Raw genomic sequence first — 25,464 nt, 5'->3', positions numbered from 1 at the left:
GAGGCCTACAACACGAGGGAGGTAGGTGGGTGGGTTGGAGCTGACACCAGAGGACACCTGTTGCTCACGGGGCCTCCACGATTTATTTGCATCCGACCAGCAGGTGTGACAATGATTCTGTCGTGGTCAGTCGTCACCTTCTCCCAGTCACACACCGAGGCACCAGACGTTCACTGTGGTTTTGCTTTGTTTTGTGTGAAACCACCGACAGGGAAAGTAGCAGCCTTGCAGAGTTTTCCATTTCCCACATCATTTGCCCGTGGCACTATGTATATCTTGGCCACTGAGGCTGAATTTAGTCATGCAAGAGTTAGTCTCACAGGTAAGTAACAGGTTGGTTGGTTATTTATTGATCACCTCAGTTTAAATTTGAGGTGACTTTTCTGACATTGCAATTCACCGCCTAAATCAAAGGCTCCCATTTAACAATGTGATGATGGTTATTTCCTCTCTATAGGCACAACATCCTGAAGGAGTATAGAGATTTAACTCTTGACATCATGACATCCAAGGGCGTGACACTGAAGGTAAAGTATCTTCCTCATGGTGCATATTCTGTATGTGATGAAGTGTTATTTCTGATCTGTTGTTATAAATCTCCATTTTATAACTGATGATCTTTACCCATATAATTTATCGGTCCATAACAGTCTTTCATCTGTGTTCATTTTAGTGGCTTTTTCCATTTGTCACATCCACTCTGGTTGTGTTTGTTATCCTAATGCCAGGTAAGAGTTTCTCTCTGCACAATATCTGTGTTTGTGGCCCAACTTTACCTCAAGAAAGTAATGTATGTTGTACAATAATAATAATAATACATATAAGCTACAGTAAATAAACACTAAATGATGTGAAGACAAATCGAATCAACAAAAAAAAGGATTGAAGCAATGGAAATGCTGGAAGATTCAAGTTACTGTATATTGTTCATGAAACTGGAAAACTAGCAAAAAAAATGTTATTAGCTGGAAATAGTTTTACTTCAAATCACTAACGTTAATAAAGAACATTACCATAATAATCTCTGAATGGTCCCACCAGCTCCGTGCAGCGCCATCATGGTGAACTGCTCTCAGCCAAACCAGCCGGCTCTGCTGGAGGCGCTGACTCCAATCTTTAACCTGAGCGCCATACGACCTGTCATGAACATGACGACCTGCACCAACATCAAAATCTTCTTCACCCTGTATGGAATACTAGGAGTGGTACGTTCAACTCTCTGATGAGGAGTAGAACTCATTAGCTGTAGCACATAGTCCAACAAGTATAAGAATATGATAAATTTATCATAAACTTCATATTGATTAGCATTGACAATGTTTTGGTGTCTTAAAGTCGCTCCTCTTGTCTTCCAGGATGAAAAGGCTCAACTCTTGACCACGTACCTGTGGCTCCACTATGTAAGTCCTGCACTCGTCCATCTTAATGTCTCAGGGAAACTGCGTGATCAGTCTGTGTGTGTGATGTGAATATTAGTAAGTGTATAAGCTGCTCTGTGCACCGACACCAGTTTGGTTGTTTCAGTGGTGGATAAACGAGCTTGTCAGTTGGGATCCAGTCGAGTGTGGCACCAACAAGATCACTCTGCCCAGAGACAAATTCTGGATTCCAGATATTGTCATCAATGAATTGTGAGTGACCTCAAAACTAAAATGCATCTTTGTTAAAGTTAGAGTGGTGACATTCCAAATTTTCCTTATTAAGAACAAATTCTATAAATCTGACCAAAACCAAGTAGTTTGTCTTTTCAATATTTATTCCTGAGGGAGATGTAAATCTTTAAAAACTAGCTATGCAATCTTCATATTTTAATTTCTTTAAGAGGTTCAGTAATTTCCAACTAAGCACTGTGAAAAACTGCTATTTTCAGCTGTGAATTACTATAGCTTTGCTGCTCCAGTGAGTATTTGCACCATATAAATAGCATAATATTAGTCAATGTTTGGTCAAACAAACTTGGCAATACTCTTTGCCAGGATCATTTTATTGTTTTTCCTTCTCAAGTTTTTCTTTTCTGTTTTAATCTTCATGGGATATGTGGACGATGGAAGTTATGAATATATATTTGCTGTCCACCATGAATATAAGAGCTTAATAAATGAATAGAGAATTCTCAGTGCAAAATAAGCTCAAGTTACAAGAGTATTAGATGAAAGTATCATATGAATTAAATATTATTCCGTGGTGGCAGACACGTAGCTTTGTTTTAAAATCTGAACTCTGAAATGCAAATAGACTCTTAAACATCGGAAAAAGTTAAGACAGTACTATGCTCCTATGCTTTTCTCTTGTCCTGCAGCATGGATGAAAACACAGCCCCTACTGTCCCGTATCTGAACCTGTACAGCAATGGTTGGATGCATGATGCTTATCCGGCCAAAGTTGTCAGCTCCTGTAACCTCGATATCTACAACTTCCCCTTCGACATACAGAACTGCACTTTGACATTCAACTCCTACATCCATTATGGTGAGACACCTCACAGTGTTTTCATTTCCTTCTGCTGTCGGGGGCAATAAAGGGGTTGCCCAAGGACACTTCAGCTGGCAGGGGAATGAACCACCAACCTTCTGGTTAGCGGACAAACTGCTCTTTCTCCTGAGTCACAGTCGCTTTAGATAAAGGGTTGTATCTGATTACTAAACATGAGTTAACCTGTAGATTATGCACATTAGAGTGTTTCACACTGCTGCTACTATCATGTATTTTTTTTCCCTCCTTTCTTTGTCAGAGTTGGGATGATTATTGAGCGTGGGTCATGTGAGAGGGAGGAACACATGTTTACACTGATGAACAGGATACATTTCTCTGCTCTTCTCTCCTCAGCGACAGACATTATTATTTTCCTGAACAAATCTATGGATCACATCACGGAGCACTCCAAGGATGTCATGACCACACTGGGGGAATGGGAGCTGCTGGACATCACCTCCAACAAACACACCCTAGAATTTGCTGATGGTGAAGTGATTGACGAGCTCGCATTTCATGTACGTTGATTGATTGTACGCTCTGTAAATGATTGTAGATACAACATCGTTACAGACATCTATACAATGCAAGTCCTTAGATGTACAGCTACAGTAAAGATAAGTGGACTGGGGTGTGACAACAATAATTCACAGCATAAATACATACATACATTTATTCTTATTACAAGACAACCTTAATTGACAGACACATACATCCTCTTCTGGTAATACATATACAAAAGAAAAAAGAAAAAGAGAAGAACCACACACACACACAAAAAGAAAAAAAAGAAATTCCAAATGAACGCTTATAGAACGATTATATATCTATAAATTGACATTTATCCAAATACCTGGCTAATTTAAAAGTTTCACACAGAGACAGATAACTCAGTCTTTGTGCCTTTACAATAAAAGGGACGGTAGAAAACAAAATTAAACTCATCAGTTAAATGTCTGATGCCAGCCGGGTACTACAACATAGTTCTCTGTACCATATTCAGTTTTTAGCAATGTAAAAGTATACAGTTTTGATAATTGATAAGAACCACACTGAACTGAGCAACAGATGACAGTGTCTTATTTTTTTCTGATCTTCCCTTTGCAGATCAGACTGAGGCGTCGGGCCACCCTGTACGTGGTGAACCTGCTGATCCCCAGCTGCTTCCTCATCACGGTGGACCTCTTCAGCTTCCTGCTGCCTCCTCAGGCTGTGGACCGCTCCTCCTTCAAGATGACCCTCATCCTGGGCTACACCGTCTTCCTGCTCATGATGAACGACCTGCTGCCCTCCACAGGAAACTCCATACCTCTCATAAGTCAGCGGCATTCAGATTAAACAAAGGTTTTTAGCAGTGTAATATGACAGAATGTGAAAGGAAGGGTTTGTTCCTTTCAAATATAATTGGTAGCGAATGGAAGACTGTGAGCCATCTGACTAAAGTGAAGGAAAGTTTAGACTAGGATGTAAAAACAGTACTTCTTCCTTCTCCCTTGACACCATCACACAAATATTAACTCATTGAAAGAATTAAGTGGATAGCTCAAATCTGCTGGAACCTCTCCCTCACTGAAGATGGTGAAGATTATTGGATCTGTTGTCATTAGTTGACCTTTCGATCATAATTAGAGAGCTTACAAGGTTTAGGGCGGCTCGTCAGGCAAGTGTTACAACTGGATTTCCATCTTAGCCATAAACTGATTCGGTGGGCAGAATGTTTTAAAATTTACATAATTTACATGTGATTTTCTGGTGAAGGCAGAAGGGTAGAAAGACTTTTACATATTTGACCAACATAGGCAGCTGTCCGCCCGCTGAACAGAAAATAAATATTCTATCACCCTGCACACCAGCATACTGTAGCTAGAAGCAGGGTATTGTTTTTGTCTCTGAGTGTGTGTATGTAATAGATGGATTTTCACCAAATTTGGTGAGACTATTACCTGGTAGGGTATCTCTCAGAATGATTGACTTTTAGAGCTGATCAGTCAAAGGTCAAGATCAGCATAAAGAAAATGTGATTTGGAAAACTTCATTCAGAGATATCGCTGTTATTACCCCTCATATAATGAATGGCATGTTATAAAAAGATGTCAGCAGTATAGACACAACCTAAAGCTGATATTGATCCAAACATTTTTTTTATCATATGGTAGGAATAATGTTACAATGGCATTGTCCGAAATTATATAGTGTAGTAATGCACTAAGTTTTGCAACCAATGTCATTAGAGGCAAATTGTCCAGCCTATTTAGATTAACCATTTGTCATCATCATTATGAAATGGCATTATTACAATAGTTAGCATTGCCTGGTTGGGGTATTTACAGCAACGCCCCTCTGATGCTTTCCATTGGTTCTGGCCTCACATCCCTCACACACACTCTCTTATCTCTCTGCCTCAGACATCTTCTTCTCTCTCTGCCTGGCTCTGATGGTGGCCAGTCTACTGGAGACTATCTTCATCACCAACCTGCTGTGCGGCTCCGCAAACGTCTCTCCAGTCCCTCACTGGATCCAAGTGCTCGTCCTGCAAATTCTGGGCTGTCTTGTTCCCCTGCCACAGAAGGTTAAAGATTCAGGTATTGAGTGACTGCTATCTTACAGTGGCAAATACACAAATATTCATAATGTGGGATGAAAATATGTTCAACATGATTCTTTGCATGCGATGTCAATTCAAAAAGAAGGAAACAAAGAGGTAAATGTCGTGAAAGTATTTTCCGGATGAAATTATAACAATCAAGCCTTTTTTTCAGACACAAAGCGAAGTGCTGCGGTGGCAAAGCGTGAGGAGCCTCGAGACGAGAGGGGGCCACTGGTGGAGGACAAGGCCGTGCAGGAGCTGAGGAGCCTGGGTAAGGACCTCCAGGCTCTCCGCCTCCAGGTGGAGCAGCAGCTTGGTGGAACCTCAAGCTCCGAGGAGTGGATCCAGGTGGGTTTCACCATAGACCGCCTGCTGTTCGGCCTCTACATCCTCTTCATATCAGTCAGCTTCATTACCATCATTATTATCTGGGTGAACTCATACAGGCAGTAGACCTCTGTTTTAACATCCTCCATTTTGCGTGATAGTGATTCAAATGTTTCAATCAGTTTCTGATCAGTTCATCATAATGTTTTAATGCTTCTGATCATTTTCTTATTTATGCAATAAATACAGTCTATTATATGGTTAATGTATAACAAATGCTCATATTATCCCTAGTGAAAAACTAAAATAGCTCGTCTGCTTTTTGCAATTTTAAAATGGAGGGAACCACTGTATGCAAAATAAAAGTACTTGGAAAAAAATTCTCTCAGTTTTTGATTGACATTTATTTCAAACATACTGATTGTGTTCCAATAATTTTATTTACTTTTCATTTATTTAAAATTTGTATTGCTAATCCTAACCCCTAATCCTCACACTGCGCAGAAGCTAAGCTACGCTAACATTACTAGAAAATATTGTTATCTGCTATGACTCACTCCACCAAAACTAAATGAAGTAATCAAATAGTGTAGGCTTTCATTTGCTCATGTAGAATATGATCAGAAATATTAACAAACTCTTAATAAAAGGAGTCTTAAATAATAAGATGTATAAAAAATATATAGTTAGTAGGTTGGTTTAAACAAGCGAATAACCAAGCAATAATTGAAAGCAATGTTTCTGATGATGTGTAACCTACCGCTTTAAGAAATGTAACCGTTAAACCTTTGGGAATTTAACTATTATATTTATCATTCAAATTACACCAGCCACATTTTTATCTACAATTTTAACACATTGTGAGTAACTGAAGATCATGTTTTTTAAAGAGAGGCAATCTAAGCACAAACATTTGTTTAGTCACAATTATCATTGACAAACAATTTGATATATTAAAAAGGCTACACAACATGGCCAAAAGTGTGTGGACATAATATCACGGGATTTTTAAATGTGGCTATTTGCCGATATGGTCTAGCTCACAGTCGGTCTTCTCATTCATTGAAGGTTTTGGATGTGGTTGAGGTGAAGACTCAATGCCGCAAAGCTTCAAGCACAAAATATCGCTGAAACATGAAAATTGACCTTGGTTCAGCAATACGATGCCAAGCACAATTCATATCCACATACCTTTGTAGTGTATCCCAAGGCCATGTTATATATATGTGCACAACTTAAAATAACATAATAATCCAAATCCATATTTAAAAAATTCTTGGAGAGTAACTAGATGGTGTAGTTGTGATTACAAGAAATGTGTTTTATGACAGAAGTTTTTTGTTACATCTGCGTTCCAATATTAACACCCAAACTTTCTCATTTCGGTCTTAAATTTACCTCTGAATATTATACAATGGTTTCCTAATGTTGGGATTGACTGTAGAATTCAGGCCTTTTCATGCAACATAACATTTTAAAATAACTCTAACATCTACATCGAAGACCTAAAGTCTAATCACACGATAGATAAAAAATAGTAACTGTATCTTTTAATCTTAGTTAATACATTTCAACTCTGTGAAGCCAACTTGACAGGTCAGCTCTCACCACCAGGAAACCACACACACTAACAACAGCTTTTGACCCGATGTTGATGTTTTTAGTGCTGCCAGCGGAAAGTCAAGCCTTCTAAGCTTCTATTCATCTTCATCTTTGTTCTCATGAATGGTAAGTCCAGCTCACTTCATATCGTCACATGTACATAGAGCTCCTGCTTGTTACTGATTATTAAAAAAAATTGAGGAATCCATGTGGTTCAGAAAACAGAGGCCACTGTGTGAAATCCAGTAAAGAGAAACATGACATATTTATTCATCAATATTCCTCATTTTACCTGTGTTTGGTTCTGCTGGAGCTTTTTCCACAGTTGCCAAGTGTCTGCTCATTGTGGAAACTGTTTGGTTTTTCCTCTGCAGCCGAGAGCAGTTCCCTTATGATGAACTGCTCTCAACCTGACGCACCCTCCTTGCTGGAGGCTCTCAAACCAGTTTTCAAACTGAGCGCCATTCGACCCGTCAGGAATATATCAACCATCACTCATGTCAACATTTCCTTCACCCTGTATGGCATTTTGGGGGTGGTAAGAAACACGACAAAAAACACAACCAATTCTGCCTGAGGCCATGTTCAATTGCTTGTCAGTGTAAAGTCAGCTTTATAATGTTTAACAACTTTCTGTTATTCTTCGTACAACATTTTGTGGTTCTGTCAACCTTAACAAAGTCATTGCACTAGGTTTGTATTACCTAATGCGACTTTGCATTAAAAGAGAATTGACCACAAGTAAATATTTGTTCTTTTCCAGGATGAAAAGGCCCAAATCTTGACAACTTTAATCTGGCAATCTTTAGTAAGTACTTAATTTCTCAGTTTCTAAGCAATGATAAAATTGATCATCTTGCTTAATGTTCGAAAAAGGTCAGTATACAGTATATGATGTAAAGTGTATCTCATTAATGACAAAATAAAATGTTTTCAGCCGAAAATGAATTAAGAAAACAGAGCTGCTTTTCAAGTCTTTTAAAACCATATTATAAAATGTGACTGTCAAAATTTGTGACCAACTTCAGACACTACACTATATATAGTGACATCCCCTGGGAGCTCTAGTTTCATTAATGTACTTGATGTATGTGTGTGATTCATGTGTTGCAGAGTTGGAGAAACGAGTTCATCTTGTGGGACCCACAACAGTGTGGTTCTTCATCGATCACAGTCCCAAGAAAACTACTGTGGGTACCAGATGTGGTCATTAATGAATTGTAAGTACCAGCTAATGTGTAGAGGCCTGCCGCCTTAGATGTTAAATGTTTACATGTCATAAGCTTGATTTTGATTGATTCCTACATAAAAGGTGCTTTGGAGGATATTTAATCAATATTAAAAGAGAAGTAACAAAATAACATAAACACTATTGCTTTTACTTTTGGGATGAATTATCTTTTCAACCAGTTTTTGGTTTTGTTTCCCAGTGTCAGTGGACAGAGTGTAATTGAATATGTCTGAGCAATAGTTGGCAGGGAAAAACTCTTGAAGCTATTAACAACTACAACTTCTTAATTAATAACTACAGTACATAATCACAATAATGTTAGCAAATTGATGCCTATTTACAAATCCAACCAACATTGGCATTCTGTTCTGTTGGGTTTCTGTCCACCTGATGAGTGTTAGTCTGCTTTTAGCTCAGCGTCTGCTCCCCTCCAGGCCCTGACTGTAACATCAGGCTCTTTGCCTGTTAAATCCTCCACCATGTTCACATGCTACCTGCTAACTCTGTGTCTCTACCCTGTCGTGTTGGGCAGGTATTGAAGAGTGGGTTCATTAGAGGTTGTGTGATGGAAACAGATCAATGAGGGTGTTAAAACTCAATCAAAACAGATCAGCATTTTATCTGAAGTCCCCCCCATTCAGCATCTATGGAGAGCACACTTAATTCATGGGTTATAACACACTATAATATAGTTTTAAACACAAGTACCTGTAAATTGATATGTAGGCATCCTTAACCCGTTGAGGCTGCTCAATAAACAGATTATAAAATACTGTAATTGTTGAAAAATATATTATAAGCTCTTGAAAATGTTCTTATATCTGCTCAGTAAGAAAGTCTGTTATAAACCAACAAACGTCTTCAACTTACGACAGCTCTAATTTTCATATGAATAATTATTGTCCTAATTGAATTGGAGGGACTAGAGATACAAGTTTTATGAGAAATCATAAAATCAATGTGTTTAATGTCTTGTTTTCTGTAGTATGGAGAAGAACTCAGCTCCATTCACTCCATACACCTATGTGTATTATGACGGCCTTGTTTTTGATGCACAACCTGTCAGAGTGGTCAGCTCCTGCAGACTGGACATCTACAAGTTCCCATTCGATGTCCAGAACTGCAGCTTAAGCTTCAACTCCTACGCGTACCTCAGTAAGGGTTTTAGGGGGTTTGGGTTACTAACTCTGTGAGTTGAAATCTGCAGATGGATACTTTCAATAAAGTATAAAAATATAATAGAAGTAGATCTGATCTGACAAAGCTTTGACTGTATTATATCTTTCCTCTCAGAGTCTGCTCTACAGATTAACCTCCCACGGCCTGCAGGGGAAATATTTGAAATGTCTAAAGAAATGATGGCGACTATGGGCGAGTGGGAACTAATTGGAATCACAGTGGAGAAATTAGTTTTTAATGCTAACAATGAAGAAGTGTATGAGGAGCTTCGTTTCTATGTAAGTAAATCCTACACTACACTTATTGTTACTGTAATATACACTCTTATGGTGTTTTATGTATTCAAACAACAGGAAAGCTAAGAGGATGATACAGGAGATGTAAAGAATTAGAGTGTAATGGTTAAATAAAAAACTAGCAAGACACAGAGAATAATGTGAACCAACAGTTTTACACACTGATTATGCAGGACAATCATACAAAAAATATGCACACATTTAAATAATCTCTTCTTTTGCCTCAAAAATTAAAAGTAAAGTTATTGTACGGGATGTTCAAATATTAAATCTGAGTGTTTTAATGTAAACTGATGTTAAACCTCTGACGTTCTAAACATTCTTTTATTGGATTGTATATTATTCTTTTTCTAAATGTTACCCTCTTTTTTTACTTTCTTATTGAATCATTTATTTTTACTACTGCTCTTGCAAATTTGCAAACACACTCACTCACTCACATCCATACACACACACACACACACACACACACACACACACACACACACACACACACACACACACACACACAAACACATTTAGTTATTTTATATCCAATGCATTACATGTATATCTCATCTTGACTTCCACAATGTATTAACTCTGCTGCAGGTGTCACTGAAGCGTCGGGCCACCCTGTACGTGGTGAACCTGCTGATCCCCAGCTGCTTCCTCATCACGGTGGACCTCTTCAGCTTCCTGCTGCCTCCTCAGACTGTGGACCGCTCCTCCTTCAAGATGACCCTCATCCTGGGCTACACCGTCTTCCTGCTCATCATGAACGACCTGCTGCCCGTCACAGGAAACTCCATACCTCTCATAAGTCAGTTGAAAATACTTTCACTTATATTTATCTCTTGTTGTTAGTAGCCGCATAAATGGAGCGACGCCTGCGAGCTAGCTCAGGCAACCAACTCAAGCTGCGCTGCTCCAATCATGTGACGTACACCACGTGACATACCTCACTCTCCACAATCATCTTTAATACCTTATCACGCTGTCTTTTTAAGCAGAGAAGATTTCCCATCACTCCCTTTGCTTGCCTCACTGCTGCGTCAGTATTGCTGCCAGTTGCTTACACCCCAGTATCCACCTGTAGGCTCCGACGGTGGGGTTACAAGTATTTGCTCATCACTCCCATCATATCTATGTAATCATATCGGGGGGAGTGACTAAATCGGGGCCTAGACGCCAAACACTAACCTGTTCTACTTTTGCAATAAACATTTGAACGTGATTTGTCTAACAACTTCACCACTAGATGCCACTAAATCCCACACATTGAAAAAAAGTACTCTATTGTTATCCCAGATGTGTTCCTGTCTCTGTGCCTGGGGCTGATGGTGGCCAGTCTGCTGGAGACTATCCTGATCACCAACCTGCTGTGCGGCTCCACTCATTATTCTGCAGTTCCTCACTGGATCAGAGTACTTGTTCTCCGTATCCTGGGCCAACTGGTGCGACTTCCTCCAAAGTCCAGAGATCTACAAGACGTCACAGTCATCCAAAACCCTTCAGCACATGGTAGCCGTCCGACCTGAGATTTGATTTTACACATGCAAACATTTTCCTGCTTTGCAGAAGTAGTCAAGTCAGATTAAATAGTCAGATCTGCCTTCCCCTCTTCCTGTGTCCCCTCTGCAACAGAAATGAAAGTTTCCTCTGTGGTGGAAGAGGACAGTGAGGCTCCAGAACAGAAAGGACCTCTGAATAAGGACAAGGCCCTGGACGAGCTGAGGAGCCTGGGTAAGGAGCTCCAGGGTCTCCGCCTCCGGGTGGAGCAGCATCTGGGTGGGAGCCAGAGTTCAGAGGAGTGGATCCAGGTGGGTTTCATCATAGACCGCCTGCTGTTCGGCCTGTACGTCCTCTTCATATCAGTCAGCTTCATTACCATCATCATCATCTGGGTGCAGTCGTACAACCCCTGATTTGACTATTTTGTTTGTTTTGTTCTTATTTTTAGATGCAGGGTCACATTATTTACCATGTTAATTGTTTCTAGGCAGATAGAGGAAAATGTAAAGGCCAGTTAAAAAATAGATTTGGAAATAATGTAATGTGACATGACAACTCTCAAATTATCTGTCCTCCCTTCATTATTCATTTTAATTATTTATTTTCTTTTTTATTCTTAAAATTATCTTTTTTTTCAGAAACAAATATCTGAGAGAGCTTGAAATCCCCACATTTGTTTTTTCTGCATTGTCAGTGAAGCAACACCGGTTCTTTTTGCTTTTCTTTTCCCATCAGTAGGTCAGTAAGACTGGGACGTTTGTGAAATCCATCTTGATCTGTATAGTGTCACTTCAGGTTTCTATCATTCTTGTTCTCTTCTCCCACTCGTTCCCTTCCGGCTGATGTGCCATGTTTGTGTAATTTCAGGTTCCATTTATTCTTCTCTCTTTTGTTTGTAAAGTTGATGCTATTTCCCCACACTCTCTGATACAGGAATGATAATATAAGCTACTTTCAGACATTGAACCCTGGACGAAATCCGGAAAAGTGAGTGGGTATGTTCATGACTTTCCAACACGAGATGGTTGTAAAACACAAAAGAACACAAATATCTCAGGGTAAAAAAGAGGAGCCATACACATACACTGCTGTGTTCTTCATATGTGAAAGATAAACTTCGCACCCAATTTTCCGGCCATTGTCCAAAGTTCATGTCTGAACAGCAATAAAGGCTTCATTGATCGAGGATTTCAATATTCATCAAGCGTATAGACACACCAGAAGATATAAAGTGTTTAAGTTCTTCCTTTGTATTTATTGTTATTCGTTATTATTCATGTTAATATGTAATGCGGTTAAAATGTGTCCGCCATTTTAGAAAAAAAATATTCATTTCGAAACTAATAAAACAAGCTGCCACTCCCTTACGAAAGCCGTCTCTTGTGTGTCATCTCGTGAGAACATCAGTCTGTTTCGTGTTGTGTTTGTTACGAGCGTAAGAGCTGGTTCACCCTCATTCCACGTTGAGGTGTGTGCTGGCATTATTTGTACTGGTCGGGGCAAACTGCAAGAATAAACAGACGAACGTAAAACAACAATATGATGAACATTCTAATGAGGTAGAGAAAACTCACACATTCTTGTTTAACTCGTTTTACTGACACGTGGGCAAGTGATTCAGATGGAAAGTGTGCGAGGTGAGGCTCAAATCTGAAAATCAGAAATGGGCTGTGCTGTTTGTTCAGACTGTTGTCTTATTCATTGAACTTTAGAAAGTGGGTGTACAGCCATGTGAGTAGCGAACCCTGTTTTTGGGCCCATGTGTGCTGCTGTGATCTTCACTCGACCCTGACAAAATGCCTTCATCCTCCTGTGCTGGCTGCCACTGATTGAGATGGAAAATTGTGACCCTGGAAGGCAGAAAACCAAACTTCTCCCAAATAAAAAACAGGGACGATTTCCATACAGCTGAGGCTACATTCACACTGATCATTTTTAATTTTAAAATGCATAACTTTTTACACCTGGTGTCATAGTACCCTGGAGTTTTGGAGCCCCAAAAAAGAAGAGTTTTGAAAACGTCATCTCTTCCTGATTGGGTCTTATCTGTCATAAGTCGACAACCAGCGGTGAATGCAACATGGGTCGCAAAGTACAAGCGTCTCTAACCCTTACTGCCTCATTGTCTATGATAGAAAATAAATCTGTGGTCTAACTCGTGTGTAGTATTTTCTGCAACTAAGCAACCAGCTGTAGAGTAGACAATCTGTTCGTACTGTGCTCACGCCATACACACATGCACACGATTGACCATTGTACTGGACTGGTAATGATATTTCCTTTAGGTGTGTTTATTTCTTTTTGAAATTTAAATAAAGTTTATTTCCATAATTATAAATATTATTTACCAGACAAGTTCTTCATCCATTTCTCATAAATGTTCGGCTGTGTCTTGTTTTGTTGTTATTCTAAACTGGTTCACATGAGAAATAGCAACATTCTCATCATCTCCTTGAGGACAACGTTCCTCCCTCCCTGAACTCTTTACTCTAACACACTAGAGTACATCAATCCATGAATTTCACTGAGGGCAACTTATATCTCTCCACCATTTCACCACCCTTCTTCCTCTGACCTATAAATTGTCAGAGGAATAAGGGGAATACATGGAAAGCTGTTATGAATAAATAAATAAACATTCATGAAGCATATAGACACACCAGAAGATATAAAGTGTTTAAGTTCTTCCTTTGTATTTTTTGTTATTCATTATTATTCATGTTAATATGTAATACAGTTAAAATGTGTCCGCCATTTTAGAAAAACAATATTCATTTCGAAACTAATAAAACAAGCTGCCACTCCCTTACGAAAGCCGTCTCTTGTGTGTCATCTCGTGAGAACATCAGTCTGTTTCGTGTTGTGTTTGTTACGAATGTAAGAGCTGATTCACCCTCATTCCACATTGAGGTGTGTGCTGGCAATATTTGTACTGGTCGGGGCAAACTGCAAGAAAAAACAGACTAACGTAAAACAACAATATGATGAACATTGTAATGAGGTACAGAAAACTCATGTTTTTCTTGTTTAACTCGTTTTACTGACACGTGGGCAAGTGATTCAGATGGAAAGTGTGCGAGGTGAGGCTCAAATCTGAAAATCAGAAATGGACTGTGCTGTTTGTTCAGACTGTTGTCTTATTCATTGAACTTTAGAAAGTGAGTGTACAGCCATGTGAGTAGCGAACCCTGTTTTTGGGCCCATGTGTGCTGCTGTGATCTTCACTCAACCCTGACAAAATGCCTTCATCCTCCTGTGCTGGCTGCCACTGATTGAGATGGAAAATTGTGACCCTGGAAGGCACAAAACCAAACTTCTCCCAAATAAAAAACAGGGACGATTTCCATACAGCTGAGGCTACATTCACACTGATCATTTTTAATTTTAAAATGCATAACTTTTTACACCTGGTGTCATAGTACCCTGGAGTTTTGGAGCCCCAAAAAAGAAGAGTTTTGAAAACGTCATCTCTTCCTGATTGGGTCTTATCTGTCATAAGTCGACAACCAGCGGTGAATGCAACATGGGTCGTAAAGTACAAGCGTCTCTAACCCTTACTGCCTCATTGTCTATGATAGAAAATAAATCTGTGGTCTAACTCGTGTGTAGTATTTTCTGCAACTAAGCAACCAGCTGTAGAGTAGACGATCTGTTCGTACTGTGCTCACGTCATACACACATGCACACGATTGACCATTGTACTGGACTGGTAATGATATTTCCTTTAGGTGTGTTTATTTCTTTTTGAAATTTAAATAAAGTTTATTTCCATAATTATAAATATTATTTACCAGACAAGTTCTTCATCCATTTCTCGTAAATGTTCGGCTGTGTCTTGTTTTGTTGTTATTCTAAACTGGTTCACATGAGAAATAGCAACACACTTGAGTACATCAATCCATGAATTTCACTGAGGTCAATTTATATCTCTTCACCATTTCACCACCCTTCTTCCTCTGACCTATAAATTGTCAGAGGAATAAGGGGAATACATGGAAAGCTGTTATCAAGCGAATCACAAATTCATTATTACACTTTCATAAGAAAAGATGATGGCAGTCCTGGTTAATAAATAAAGTGAAATTCATTTCTGTTTCCTATCAGATGAACTGAAAGGAAATAAGTTTGTTTCATAACTGTCACCAACATCACTGTTCCTCTGGAACAAAACCCAATGGTTAATTGTGTATTTTAACAAGTCAATTAACATGGAGGAGACTGGGGTAATGACCTATACTGCAGCCAGCCACCAGGGGGTAATCTGGATGCTTTGGCTTCACTTTTGGGAGCGTCATGTCATCCATCTTTATATACAGTCTATGATAAATCCCCTCAAGGCACAGACACATTCTGGCATTTTGCTAGATACAGCCCCTGATTTTATAGAGTCATTCGGAGCAGGGCTTTTTCTTTAAATGTTTTTTTAATTTTGTGATTGTGACTTTCAGTTCACCTAAGTTTTTTTTTCTTGTTTAATTTAAGGATGTTACGACCTCTTGAAAACTCCTTTGTAGTTCTCCCTGTTTCTGTTTTAAAGATAAACTTAAGGTTCAATCCTAACCATGAATTATCAAATTTGACCAAAAACCGTAGGTTCATGTTGATTCTCTTTCTCTCCTCAACAGCGTGTTTGTGACAGTGAATCACAGATTTCTAAAACAGCATAAAACCAATAATAAGTACATGGAACAATGGAACAGATTTAAACCCCCAGAGGTGGAGGTGTTGAAAAATAAAATGGCTGAGTGGTTACTGAAGGTGTGGAATAACAAGCTCCATGTTTAACTGTGTGAGTTTATGATCCATCTGTGTGTGTTGTGTGTTTTGTATCTCCATTTATGGATGAAATGTAATGAAGTTTTAGGAGTTCTTCAAAATATATTTATTTTTCTTTTTGCCTGGGTCCTCCTGGTACCCACAGCAATCTGAGGTCAAAGCATCTGAGGCATAAATGTAGGAATATCACATTTTTTAATTTGAGGAAATTCAGTATATCTATAATTTAATAAATGGACATATAACATATATTTGTTATTGCAGTTTTGTGGGAGAACAGTCTGCATGTGATTGTGTTGATAAGTATTTGTGTGAGCTGTTGTTTTGCTCAGGTTGTGGGGGCATAACTAATCTAAATTATGGAGACTCATCTAATATTTGGATGCAGAAAGTTTTTCTGTTTTTGTTTTGTTTCTGTATTAGGTGTGTGTGGGGGGGGGGGGGGGTGGAGGTTGTGGAGGTTGTGGTTAAGTCTCCAGAGAACTAATCTACCGTTAAGTTGCACAAACAAGCATGTGTGTATGTTCACTGTCAGCAGGAGTCCACTTTGCCTTATTCATGTGTAGGTCGACATCCAGCATGGGTTCATCTCAGAAGAGCATCGGCATCATCTCAGGTTTACTCTTAATATCAGGTAATGACCATCTACTTATATTCACTACTTTATCGATTGGAGTCACGTGTGTCTAATTTTTCCGAACCGAAGCACATTTAGCTCTGCAGCTGAGACGTGGCTTATTCTCCTCATTTAAATTATTTCAGTTTAAATTCATGCAGTGATTTATCCAGTCTGTTTCAGGTCTAAAATGATTCTCACAGTGGATTAATACAGACGTTATCTTTACTGGTGGAGGCGAAAAAACGTTAGCATCTGCCACATTTCGCTATTTATCTTTCAACTTATATACACAGCAAATCATACTATGTTATGTTGAGGAATTATAGGATGCCACTGTGACCTGTCTAATATCAAACTGCATTTTCCTTGGGCCATTTAATATCAAAATCTATTATGCAAAGCTCATTTTGTTATGTGTCCTATAATTGTGGCAGATTTTGTTCTGATATGTGAGTCTTTAGTGACTTAATGAAAATCATACCATAGTGTTGTGTATTTTAACCTTGAAATGCATTTTAAATCTTTAAATGCAAATTATTTGCTTATTAACACATCTCTTAAATGATTGGTGAGAAACTTTAAAGGTGCAGTTAAGATGTAAGTGTAGCAGCGGTCAGAGTTTATTGGAAAAACGTCCCTCCTCTTCTCTCGTCAGCGTCTCTGTGTCACAGTAAACTGACGTGTAAAGAAGGTCACAGTGGTCCGACCCTCGAGTCCATGCAGGCTGTGTTTGACCTGAAGCCCTTCAGGCCAGCAGTGAACCTCAGCAATCCCACCATTACCAACATCTCCTTCACCCTCTACGCTGTCCTGGGAGTGGTGAGACTGTCATTTAAAGTGATCTTTATAGAAAAATACCTCTTAAATCCAGAATAAATATGCGCTGAGAGAACTTGTGCAGTGGCTGACAGAGAAAATGTCAGGCAGATGTTTGCTGTAGTGAAATGTCAATTCGATGTATTGTGTGCAAACAGTTTTTGACTTAGAGTAATTCTGACCTTAAAGAGAAAGCAGTCGGCTTCACTTTAGTTTTACCCTCTGTTTACTGTGATTTCAGAATGAGAAGACCCAGATTCTCACTACTTTCCTGTGGCTCAGACTGGTAAGTAACATGAAGAGACATAATAATGAAAAATGTAATCAAATTTCATGTTGGACTTTATTTCACTGCAGTACTGGCAGCATGAGTTCCTGGTCTGGGACCCTGAAGAGTGTGATGGCGTCACTAGGATTTCTCTCCCCGTGAAGGAGCTTTGGTCTCCTGACATCATCGTGTATGAGTTGTAAGTTTCATTGAGCTGTTTCGCAGAAAGCAGATTTCTTTTACTATTTTCTTGTACTTCATCCTGATTCCTCCACCTCCAAACCCCCCAAAGTGTGGATGATGACGTCTCCCAAGCGTGTCCATACGTCTACGTCAACCACACGGGTCACATCCGCTGGGACAGGATGCTGCGACTCGTCTCGGCCTGCAACCTGGAGATCTTCAGTTTTCCCTTTGACGTGCAGAACTGCTCATTCACGTTTGGCTCCTACATGCACACCAGTAAGAAAAGGCTCCTTGACAAATACACAATCACACAAACAAGTTATCGAGTCATAGCCTGCACTGAGACACACCGAACGCAAAGCTGGTGCAGCAATGGGTCTGAAAATGTGAGTCAGGGAATAAAAAATATATACAAACAAAAAGTTGAAGAAAAATAATAATCGCTATGTAAAATCAGGGACACTTAGCATTAAGCTAACTTTTAACTAACGTTTGCGTATGCTTTCTCTCTCTCAATGTCTTTTCATTTTTCACAGTACGAGATGTGAGGATCAGTCCAGCACTGACCTTTGAGGAGATGTCTGGAAACTCAAAGCGTTACCTGGAAGCCAGCGGAGAATGGGAGCTGGTGGACATACTGGGAGAGACGTCCATCCTCCAGTTTGGGATCGACGAGTGGGACATCATCACCTTCTGGGTGACGGAGATCAGTTTACATGTTGTTTACTGTGCTTGAATCTGTAAATATATCAACTGTAAAACCTATAGGCCGACAACAGACAGGCACAGTTAGTGATGAACTGGTGAACGCAGTGGAGATTTTAAAAGCATAAAAGCTCAAATGTTCCCTCAGGAGTTGGCTGAGACCAAAAACTGAGCATAAAATGTGTGAATATTGAACTTAATAGAAAATGACTGTAAATTAATTTTAATGTTGTTCTAAATTTGCGTTTGGCTAAAAATTTGTTAATAAAGTTGATAATATACGTTATTTTTTTTACACATCCACAGAGATGCATTTAAAGTGAACATACCTGTCTTTTACACTAGGTGGTCATCAAGCGGCGTCCAGTCCTCTACGTGGTCAACCTGCTCATCCCCAGCTCCTTCCTCATGCTCATCGACATCCTGTCCTTCTACCTGCCGCCCCACAGCGTTGACCGCGCCTCCTTCAAGATGACCCTCATCCTGGGCTACACCGTCTTTCTGCTCATCATGAACGACCTGCTGCCCAGCACAGCAAACGGCACGCCCATCATAGGTCAGAGGTCAAGACACTGTTGTGGTGATGTTACCTGAAAGCTTACATAGCGTAGGTCATAGGTTTCACCGTTGTTAACATCATGATAATCCACGGTGTTAATCAACAGTAACTAACGTTCATCTTGTTTCACTGTCTCCTAGTGACAGTCGCTGTTGTGTCTGAAAATCATTTTTCAGTCAATATCAAAAATTTTACCTCCCAGAAATTTCCATGACCCAAGCAATGACAGAAAGAGTTTGGGTTTTTGGAAAAAAATTGGGATTGTGTTCCTTTATGGACCATATATCAAAGCCCTTTTGTTAACGTCTATCAAAATATCCAGCACCGATTTTAGAAATCATGCAATCAAGCAACTCTTCTGTCCCTCTATCTTCTGTAGGCATCTATTTCTCAGTGTGTCTGGCCCTCATGGTCATCAGTCTGCTGGAGACGGTCATCATTACCAATGTCCTGCACCACAGTACCATGAAATATCAAGAGGTTCCAAACTGGGTGAGGGTGGTTATCCTCAAACACATTGCCAACCTCATCTGCTACCGCTGGCCGGAGGACGTCCGGCCCTCTTCTGCGCCACAGAAGGATAAACCTCAAAGCTCAGGCCCGTTGGTCGTCCAACACACCAACCAGACACCTGCCCAGCAAACAACCAACAATGGAGGTACTCAGACCCAGTGAATGACACACATGACTTTGCCAGATGAAGGTCCTCACTGGGTTTAACTTAGAGGTCACATTTTAGATTTATTAGGTCTCATCTAAAAATATATCAGTATTATGAGACATTTCTACAGTATAGAGAATCACAGTGTAGTTAACACTCAATCTAGATTGAACATTTTCTCATTATCTTCGCTCTTTTCTATTAAAACCATTTCCTCATTTATATTTGGCTTCATCCAGTTTAAAGCAGCCTCCACCTTACACCATCTTATTTGCAAATCCACTCAAGCTCCACATTCATAATAATGAGCTGCTTTCTGATTTATTAGGCTACAACTTAGGGACGTCTCAGCTAGCAAACATCTGTCCAATCCAAAGCAAACAGCTAAACAGTCACCGTAGCATCAAGCTACATCATAACCTACAAAAACAACGTGTTTATGAGACCAAAATATTTGACCTCGCTAAACCTTTATCAATATTTTATGAGTGGATGGATATGTCAACTATGTTTCAGAATTTGCTTGTTTTGTTAAGAAAGAGGGAAACAAAGAAAAGCTAAGCTCACTGACGTTATCTATGGATTTAGAATAATCTGAATACTGGTTTAAGATTTTGTAATTTGTTGTATATTGTGTTGGTGTGTTTTTATCATTTGTCATCATAATTATCAGATGTAATATACTGTATGTCCAACCAGTGGGTGTAACATGTCGCCGGTCCTGATTCCAGACCGCGCACCGTGTTAAGCGGCTGATTTCTGTTCCCCTGCCTGTTACAGCCGCTCTGACTGAACTGCAGCAGATCTGTCAGTACCTGGCCGACCTCCGCGCCCACCTCACGTCGCTGCAGAAGGAGGGCGAGCTGCAGGACCAGTGGTGCCACGTGGGATATGTCCTCGACTTCCTGCTCTTCCGCATCTATCTGCTGCTCATATCCTGCTACGCCATGGTCATCATCTCCATGTGGTGCATCTGGATCTACCAGTCTTGACCGGACAAGGCCTGGGATCAATTCACTGTTAACTCTAAATTTAAAGAAATTAAATGAATATCTATAGTTAGACAGCAAACCTCATTGCTAACATGTTACACCCCATGAGAAATTAGCTAACGGTACATTTTAAGAGAAAGTCATGGTCCCCGGACACATACACCTCTAGATACCTCTTCCTGTTAAACCTTAATACTTTTGTTGTATTCAATGTCCATTTAGGGAAAGAAACAAGTCTATAATATCTCATGAGCTGTGTCTAATGTGTCGTTTGTGTTATTCTGGTGAACTATATAAACATTTCTTTGCCTGTTGATTAAACTCAACTGAGAATCATTGCCTCTCTTGTCTGAATTGAAGCTCTCTCACGAACAAGAACCTTCTTCTTCATAAAGAAATCACTCAATCATAAACAAAGTTCCACCAGGCTTCCAACCTCAACATAATATCTAGACTGTATTGATGAAAATGTTACAAAACATATTTGAATACTGACTCATTAGTCTGTGTGTCTGACCTTTGAACTGTGTTATTCAAAATCTTTGAACATGTTCTCTGGAGAATAAAATTCAACTTTGTTTTCCTATAAAATGTTGAGTGGAGATTAACTCTGGGCTTCTTCTTTTGTCTTAATGACTTGGTGCATTAAACATGTGTCGATAATGACATATGGACATCAAAGCATCCAAAAACCTACATAAAACATGGACTTTACATGTCAACTGGGTTTTGTTTCTTAGTGAGCTGGATGTGCTGGTATGCATAGTACCAGTCTTTATGCTGAACTAACCAGCTGTTTGCTATAACTTCATACTTAGACATGTGAGCAAAATCTCAGCCAGGCAGCCAGTGAGCTTAACATGTCGACCTATTACTTTGAAAGAAAAATCACATTCACTATATCGTACTATGCTGATATGTTGAAGCTGCCTAATTTTTTAGATAACTGGAATTACTGAATGACTGAATGAATTCATGAATTAACCGTCTGTTTGTTTGTCTGTTGGTTTGTTTGTTTGCAGGATTACAAAAAACAACTTAATCAATTTCCACCAAACTTGATGAAGGGATGGGGCCCGGGAAGAGCCCATTTAATGTGGGTGCAGATGTGGATTCAAGATTTTATTAGGGCCCGAGCACCTCCGGTGGGAGGCCCTATTGTATTTCGAAGGATTTGTATTTCCCTTTTGAGGCTTTTTCAGGGCCTAGACATGCTCAAATTGTTACCAAAGTTTGCAGGGAATTCAAAACCCCCAAAAGTCATCGTATTCTGGAGTAATTTGAAATGGGCGTGGAAAAATGGCTCAACAGCGCCATCTAAGGAAAAGCCCCTCAGTTAGCTTTCACCGATCTTCAGAAAAATCGTAGCCCAGGTGTATCATGACAAGACAAACAAAAAAGGTCAGAGGTGCAATTGGAAAAAAGAAACAGGAAGCCCGCCATTTTGACTGTAGTGGCCATATTGGCCATTTTCCACATTTTTACTTTGATGTACTTGTCCCAGGGCTTTCATCAGATCAACTTCATATGGAGATGCGTGTCATCACAACAAGATGGAGATGAAAACTACCTCAAAGATCGATTTTTCGTCACATGGTGTGACCGTGGCGTGGCGTCTAAGTTTGATTACACGCCTTCAAAACACGAGGTTCTGTATCTCTGACATATTTGGTCGAATCGAGTCCAAACTAGACATGTAAGACAAGAGTTCCAGCCTGATGACATCTACACAGAAATCATGACTTAAAAACACAGCGCCCCCTGGTGGAAACAGGAAATGTCTTGTTTTTTGCATGTCTTACACTTGGAAGTATTCCTCCTCATCCACTGACCGCAGCCATGTCAAACTGTGGCAAAAGGGTCTCAAGACATTGATAATGTAGGCATAAGATTACTGTGACTTTTCGTCAAACGCCATATTAATGGCGTGGCGTTAAAGTTCATCGACTCGCTGTGACACACGAAATTGCTGTAACTTCCGTGTTCATTGGTCTATCTCCCTCAAACTACATTTGTGTAGCAACAGCCCCCCCCCCCCCCCCCCCCCCCTGCAGACATTCATATGGTTTTAAGGAATGGGTGTGGCAAAATAACTAACTAGCGCCCCCTAAAGGGCAGCCCCGGCACCACGAGTTGCGGACATGTAAAAAAAACCATTAGGGACATGTGTTTTCTCATAACAAACAAATAAGTCTCTTGGATAGATATGCTAGACCAAACAGGAAGCCCGCCATTTTGACTTTAGTGGCCATTTTGGCCATTTTTCACATTTTTACTTTGACGAACTTGTCGTAGGGCTTTCATCAGATCAACTTCATATTGAGATGAGTGTCATTTAAACAAGATGGAGATAAAAACTAACTCAAAGATCGATTTTTCGTCACACGGTGTGACCGTGGCTGGGCATCAAAGTTTGGTTACACGCCATCAAAACATGAGGTTCTGTATCTCTGACATATTTCTTCCAATCGAGTCCAAACTAGACATGTAAGACAAGAGTCCCGGCCTGGTGACATCTACACAGAAATCTTGACTTAAAATCACAGTGCCACCTGCTGGCTACAGGAAGTGACATGTTTTTACATTGATTTGCATTATCCAACTACTGACCTTAGTTTTAGTTACTTTTTAGTTACTTTTTAGTTACTTTGGTACTTTTAGTTACTTTTTAGTTACTCTGGTACATTTAGTTACTTTTTAGTTACTCTGGTATATTTAGTTACTTTTTAGTTACTTTTGTACATTTAGTTACTTTAGTACATTTAGTTACTTTTGTACTTTTAGTTACTTTTTAGTTACTTTAGTACTTTTGTACTTTTAGTTACTTTTTAGTTACTTTAGTACTTTTAGTTACTTTTGTACTTTTAGTTACTTATGTACTTTCAGTTACTTTTTAGTTACTTTTGTACATTTAGTTACTTTTTAGTTACTTTTGTACTTTTAGTTACTTTTTAGTTACTTTCGTAGTTTTAGTTACTTTTTAGTTACTTTGGTACTTTTAGTTACTTTTTAGTTACTCTGGTACATTTAGTTACTTTTTAGTTACTTTTGTACATTTAGTTACTTTTTAGTTACTTTTGTACATTTAGTTACTTTTGTACTTTTAGTTACTTTTTAGTTACTTTTGTACTTTTGTACTTTTAGTTACTTTTTAGTTACTTTTGTACTTTTAGTTACTTTTGTACTTTTAGTAACTTTTGTACTTTTAGTTACTTTTTAGTTACTTTTGTACTTTTAGTTACTTTTTAGTTACTTTTGTACATTTAGTTACCTTTTAGTTACTTTTGTACTTTTAGTTACTTTTTAGATACTTTGGTACTTTTAGTTACTTTTTAGTTACTTTTGTACTTTTAGTTACTTTTCAGTTACTTTCGTACTTTTAGTTACTTTTTGGTTACTTTTGTACTTTTAGTTACTTTTGTACTTTTAGTTACTTTTTAGTTACTTTTGTACTTTTAGTTACTTTTTAGTTACTTTTGTACTTTTAGTTACTTTTGTACTTTTAGTTAATTTTTAGTTACTTTTGTACTTTTAGTTACTTTTTAGTTACTGTCAAACTTTTAGTTACTTTTTAGTTACTTTTGTACTTTTAGTTACTTTTTAGTTACTTTGGTACTTTTAGTTACTTTTTAGTTACTTTTGTACATTTAGTTACTTTTTAGTTACTTTTCTACTTTTAGTTACTTTTTAGTTACTTTCATACTTTTAGTTAGTTTTTAGATACTTTGGTACTTTTAGTTACTTTTGTACTTTTAGTTACTTTTTAGTTACTTTCGTACTTTTAGTTACTTTTTGGTTAATTTTGTACTTTTAGTTACTTTTGTACTTTTAGTTACTTTTTAGTTACTTTAGTACATTTAGTTACTTTTGTACTTTTAGTTACTTTTTAGTTACTTTTGTACTTTTGTACTTTTAGTTACTTTTTAGTTACTTTAGTACTTTTAGTTACTTTTGTACTTTTAGTTACTTATGTACTTTCAGTTACTTTTTAGTTACTTTTGTACTTTTAGTTACTTTTTAGTTACTTTAGTACTTTTAGTTACTTTTGTACTTTTAGTTACTTTTGTACTTTTAGTTACTTTTTAGTTACTTTAGTACATTTAGTTACTTTTGTACTTTTAGTTACTTTTTAGTTACTTTAGTACTTTTGTACTTTTAGTTACTTTTTAGTTACTTTTGTACATTTAGTTACTTTTGTACTTTTAGTTACTTTTTAGTTACTTTCATACTTTTAGTTACTTTTTAGTTACTTTGGTACTTTTAGTTACTTTTTAGTTACTTTTGTAATTTTAGTTACTTTTGTACTTTTAGTTACTTTTTAGTTACTTTTGTACTTTTAGTTACTTTTGTACTTTTAGTAACGTAACGTAATGTAAAGTGACGTGACGTGGCGTGGCGTTACGTTATGTTACGTTACGTTACCTTATGTTACTTTACGTTACTTTACATTACTTTACGTTACTTTACGTTACTTTACGTTACTTTTCGTTACTTCACGTTACGTTACGTTACGTTACGTTACGTTACGTTACTTACTTACTTAGTATTTGAAGTTTACATTTTACTTTTCGTTACTTTTTAGTTACTTTTGTACTTTTAGTTACTTTTTAGTTACTTTTGTACATTTAGTTACTTTTTAGTTACTTTTGTACTTTTAGTTACTTTTTAGTTACTTTCGTAGTTTTAGTTACTTT

At 38.4% G+C, this 25,464-nt stretch overlaps 2 protein-coding genes across 3 annotated transcripts; both read left to right on the top strand.

Moving 5' to 3' along the window:
• Positions 1–404: 404 nt before the first annotated feature.
• LOC117760660 (5-hydroxytryptamine receptor 3A-like) lies at positions 405–11,721 on the top strand. 2 transcript variants are annotated; one of them, XM_034583854.1, is made up of 19 exons: positions 405–527; positions 674–728; positions 1,042–1,205; positions 1,356–1,400; positions 1,525–1,631; positions 2,300–2,469; positions 2,827–2,990; positions 3,580–3,790; positions 4,878–5,054; positions 5,232–5,407; positions 7,051–7,114; positions 7,363–7,523; positions 7,752–7,796; positions 8,102–8,208; positions 9,205–9,374; positions 9,513–9,676; positions 10,286–10,496; positions 10,985–11,197; positions 11,321–11,721. In XM_034583854.1, exons 1-19 carry the CDS (start codon positions 501–503, stop codon positions 11,599–11,601), a joined length of 2,712 nt encoding a protein of 903 aa, XP_034439745.1. In that variant the 5' UTR covers positions 405–500; the 3' UTR covers positions 11,602–11,721. The 2 variants fall into 2 exon arrangements, with proteins under 2 accessions (XP_034439745.1, XP_034439744.1); XM_034583853.1 differs by having other exon boundaries at positions 7,363–7,526.
• A 4,819-nt stretch (positions 11,722–16,540) lies between these two features.
• Positions 16,541–21,122, top strand: LOC117760075 (5-hydroxytryptamine receptor 3A-like). Its single transcript, XM_034582814.1, has 9 exons — positions 16,541–16,598; positions 17,239–17,402; positions 17,641–17,685; positions 17,757–17,866; positions 17,960–18,129; positions 18,390–18,550; positions 18,904–19,114; positions 19,497–19,775; positions 20,559–21,122. The coding sequence occupies exons 1-9, from the start codon at positions 16,544–16,546 to the stop codon at positions 20,768–20,770; spliced, it is 1,407 nt and encodes a 468-aa protein (XP_034438705.1). The 5' UTR covers positions 16,541–16,543; the 3' UTR covers positions 20,771–21,122.
• Positions 21,123–25,464: the final 4,342 nt, after the last annotated feature.

The sequence above is a fragment of the Hippoglossus hippoglossus genome, chromosome 4 (assembly GCF_009819705.1).
Source record: "Hippoglossus hippoglossus isolate fHipHip1 chromosome 4, fHipHip1.pri, whole genome shotgun sequence".
NCBI classification, from domain to species: domain Eukaryota; kingdom Metazoa; phylum Chordata; class Actinopteri; order Pleuronectiformes; family Pleuronectidae; genus Hippoglossus; species Hippoglossus hippoglossus.
The sequence above is the reverse complement of the archived record's forward strand: the minus strand, read 5'-3'. Positions and strand labels throughout refer to the sequence as shown.

What these genes read in the sequence shown, in the direction of transcription:
- LOC117760660 (XM_034583853.1), top strand. Translation starts at nt 501, where the DNA reads ATGACATCCAAGGGCGTGACACTGAAG. An exon ending in CATCTTTGTTCTCATGAATG is followed by an intron (nt 7,115 to 7,362) that starts GTAAGTCCAGCT and finishes TTTCCTCTGCAG; the next exon opens with CCGAGAGCAGTTCCCTTATG. An exon ending in CCAAAACCCTTCAGCACATG is followed by an intron (nt 11,198 to 11,320) that starts GTAGCCGTCCGA and finishes CCTCTGCAACAG; the next exon opens with AAATGAAAGTTTCCTCTGTG.
- LOC117760075 (XM_034582814.1), top strand. Translation starts at nt 16,544, where the DNA reads ATGGGTTCATCTCAGAAGAGCATCGGCATCATCTCAGGTTTACTCTTA. An exon ending in TGGCTCCTACATGCACACCA is followed by an intron (nt 18,130 to 18,389) that starts GTAAGAAAAGGC and finishes CATTTTTCACAG; the next exon opens with TACGAGATGTGAGGATCAGT. An exon ending in AAACGGCACGCCCATCATAG is followed by an intron (nt 19,115 to 19,496) that starts GTCAGAGGTCAA and finishes TATCTTCTGTAG; the next exon opens with GCATCTATTTCTCAGTGTGT.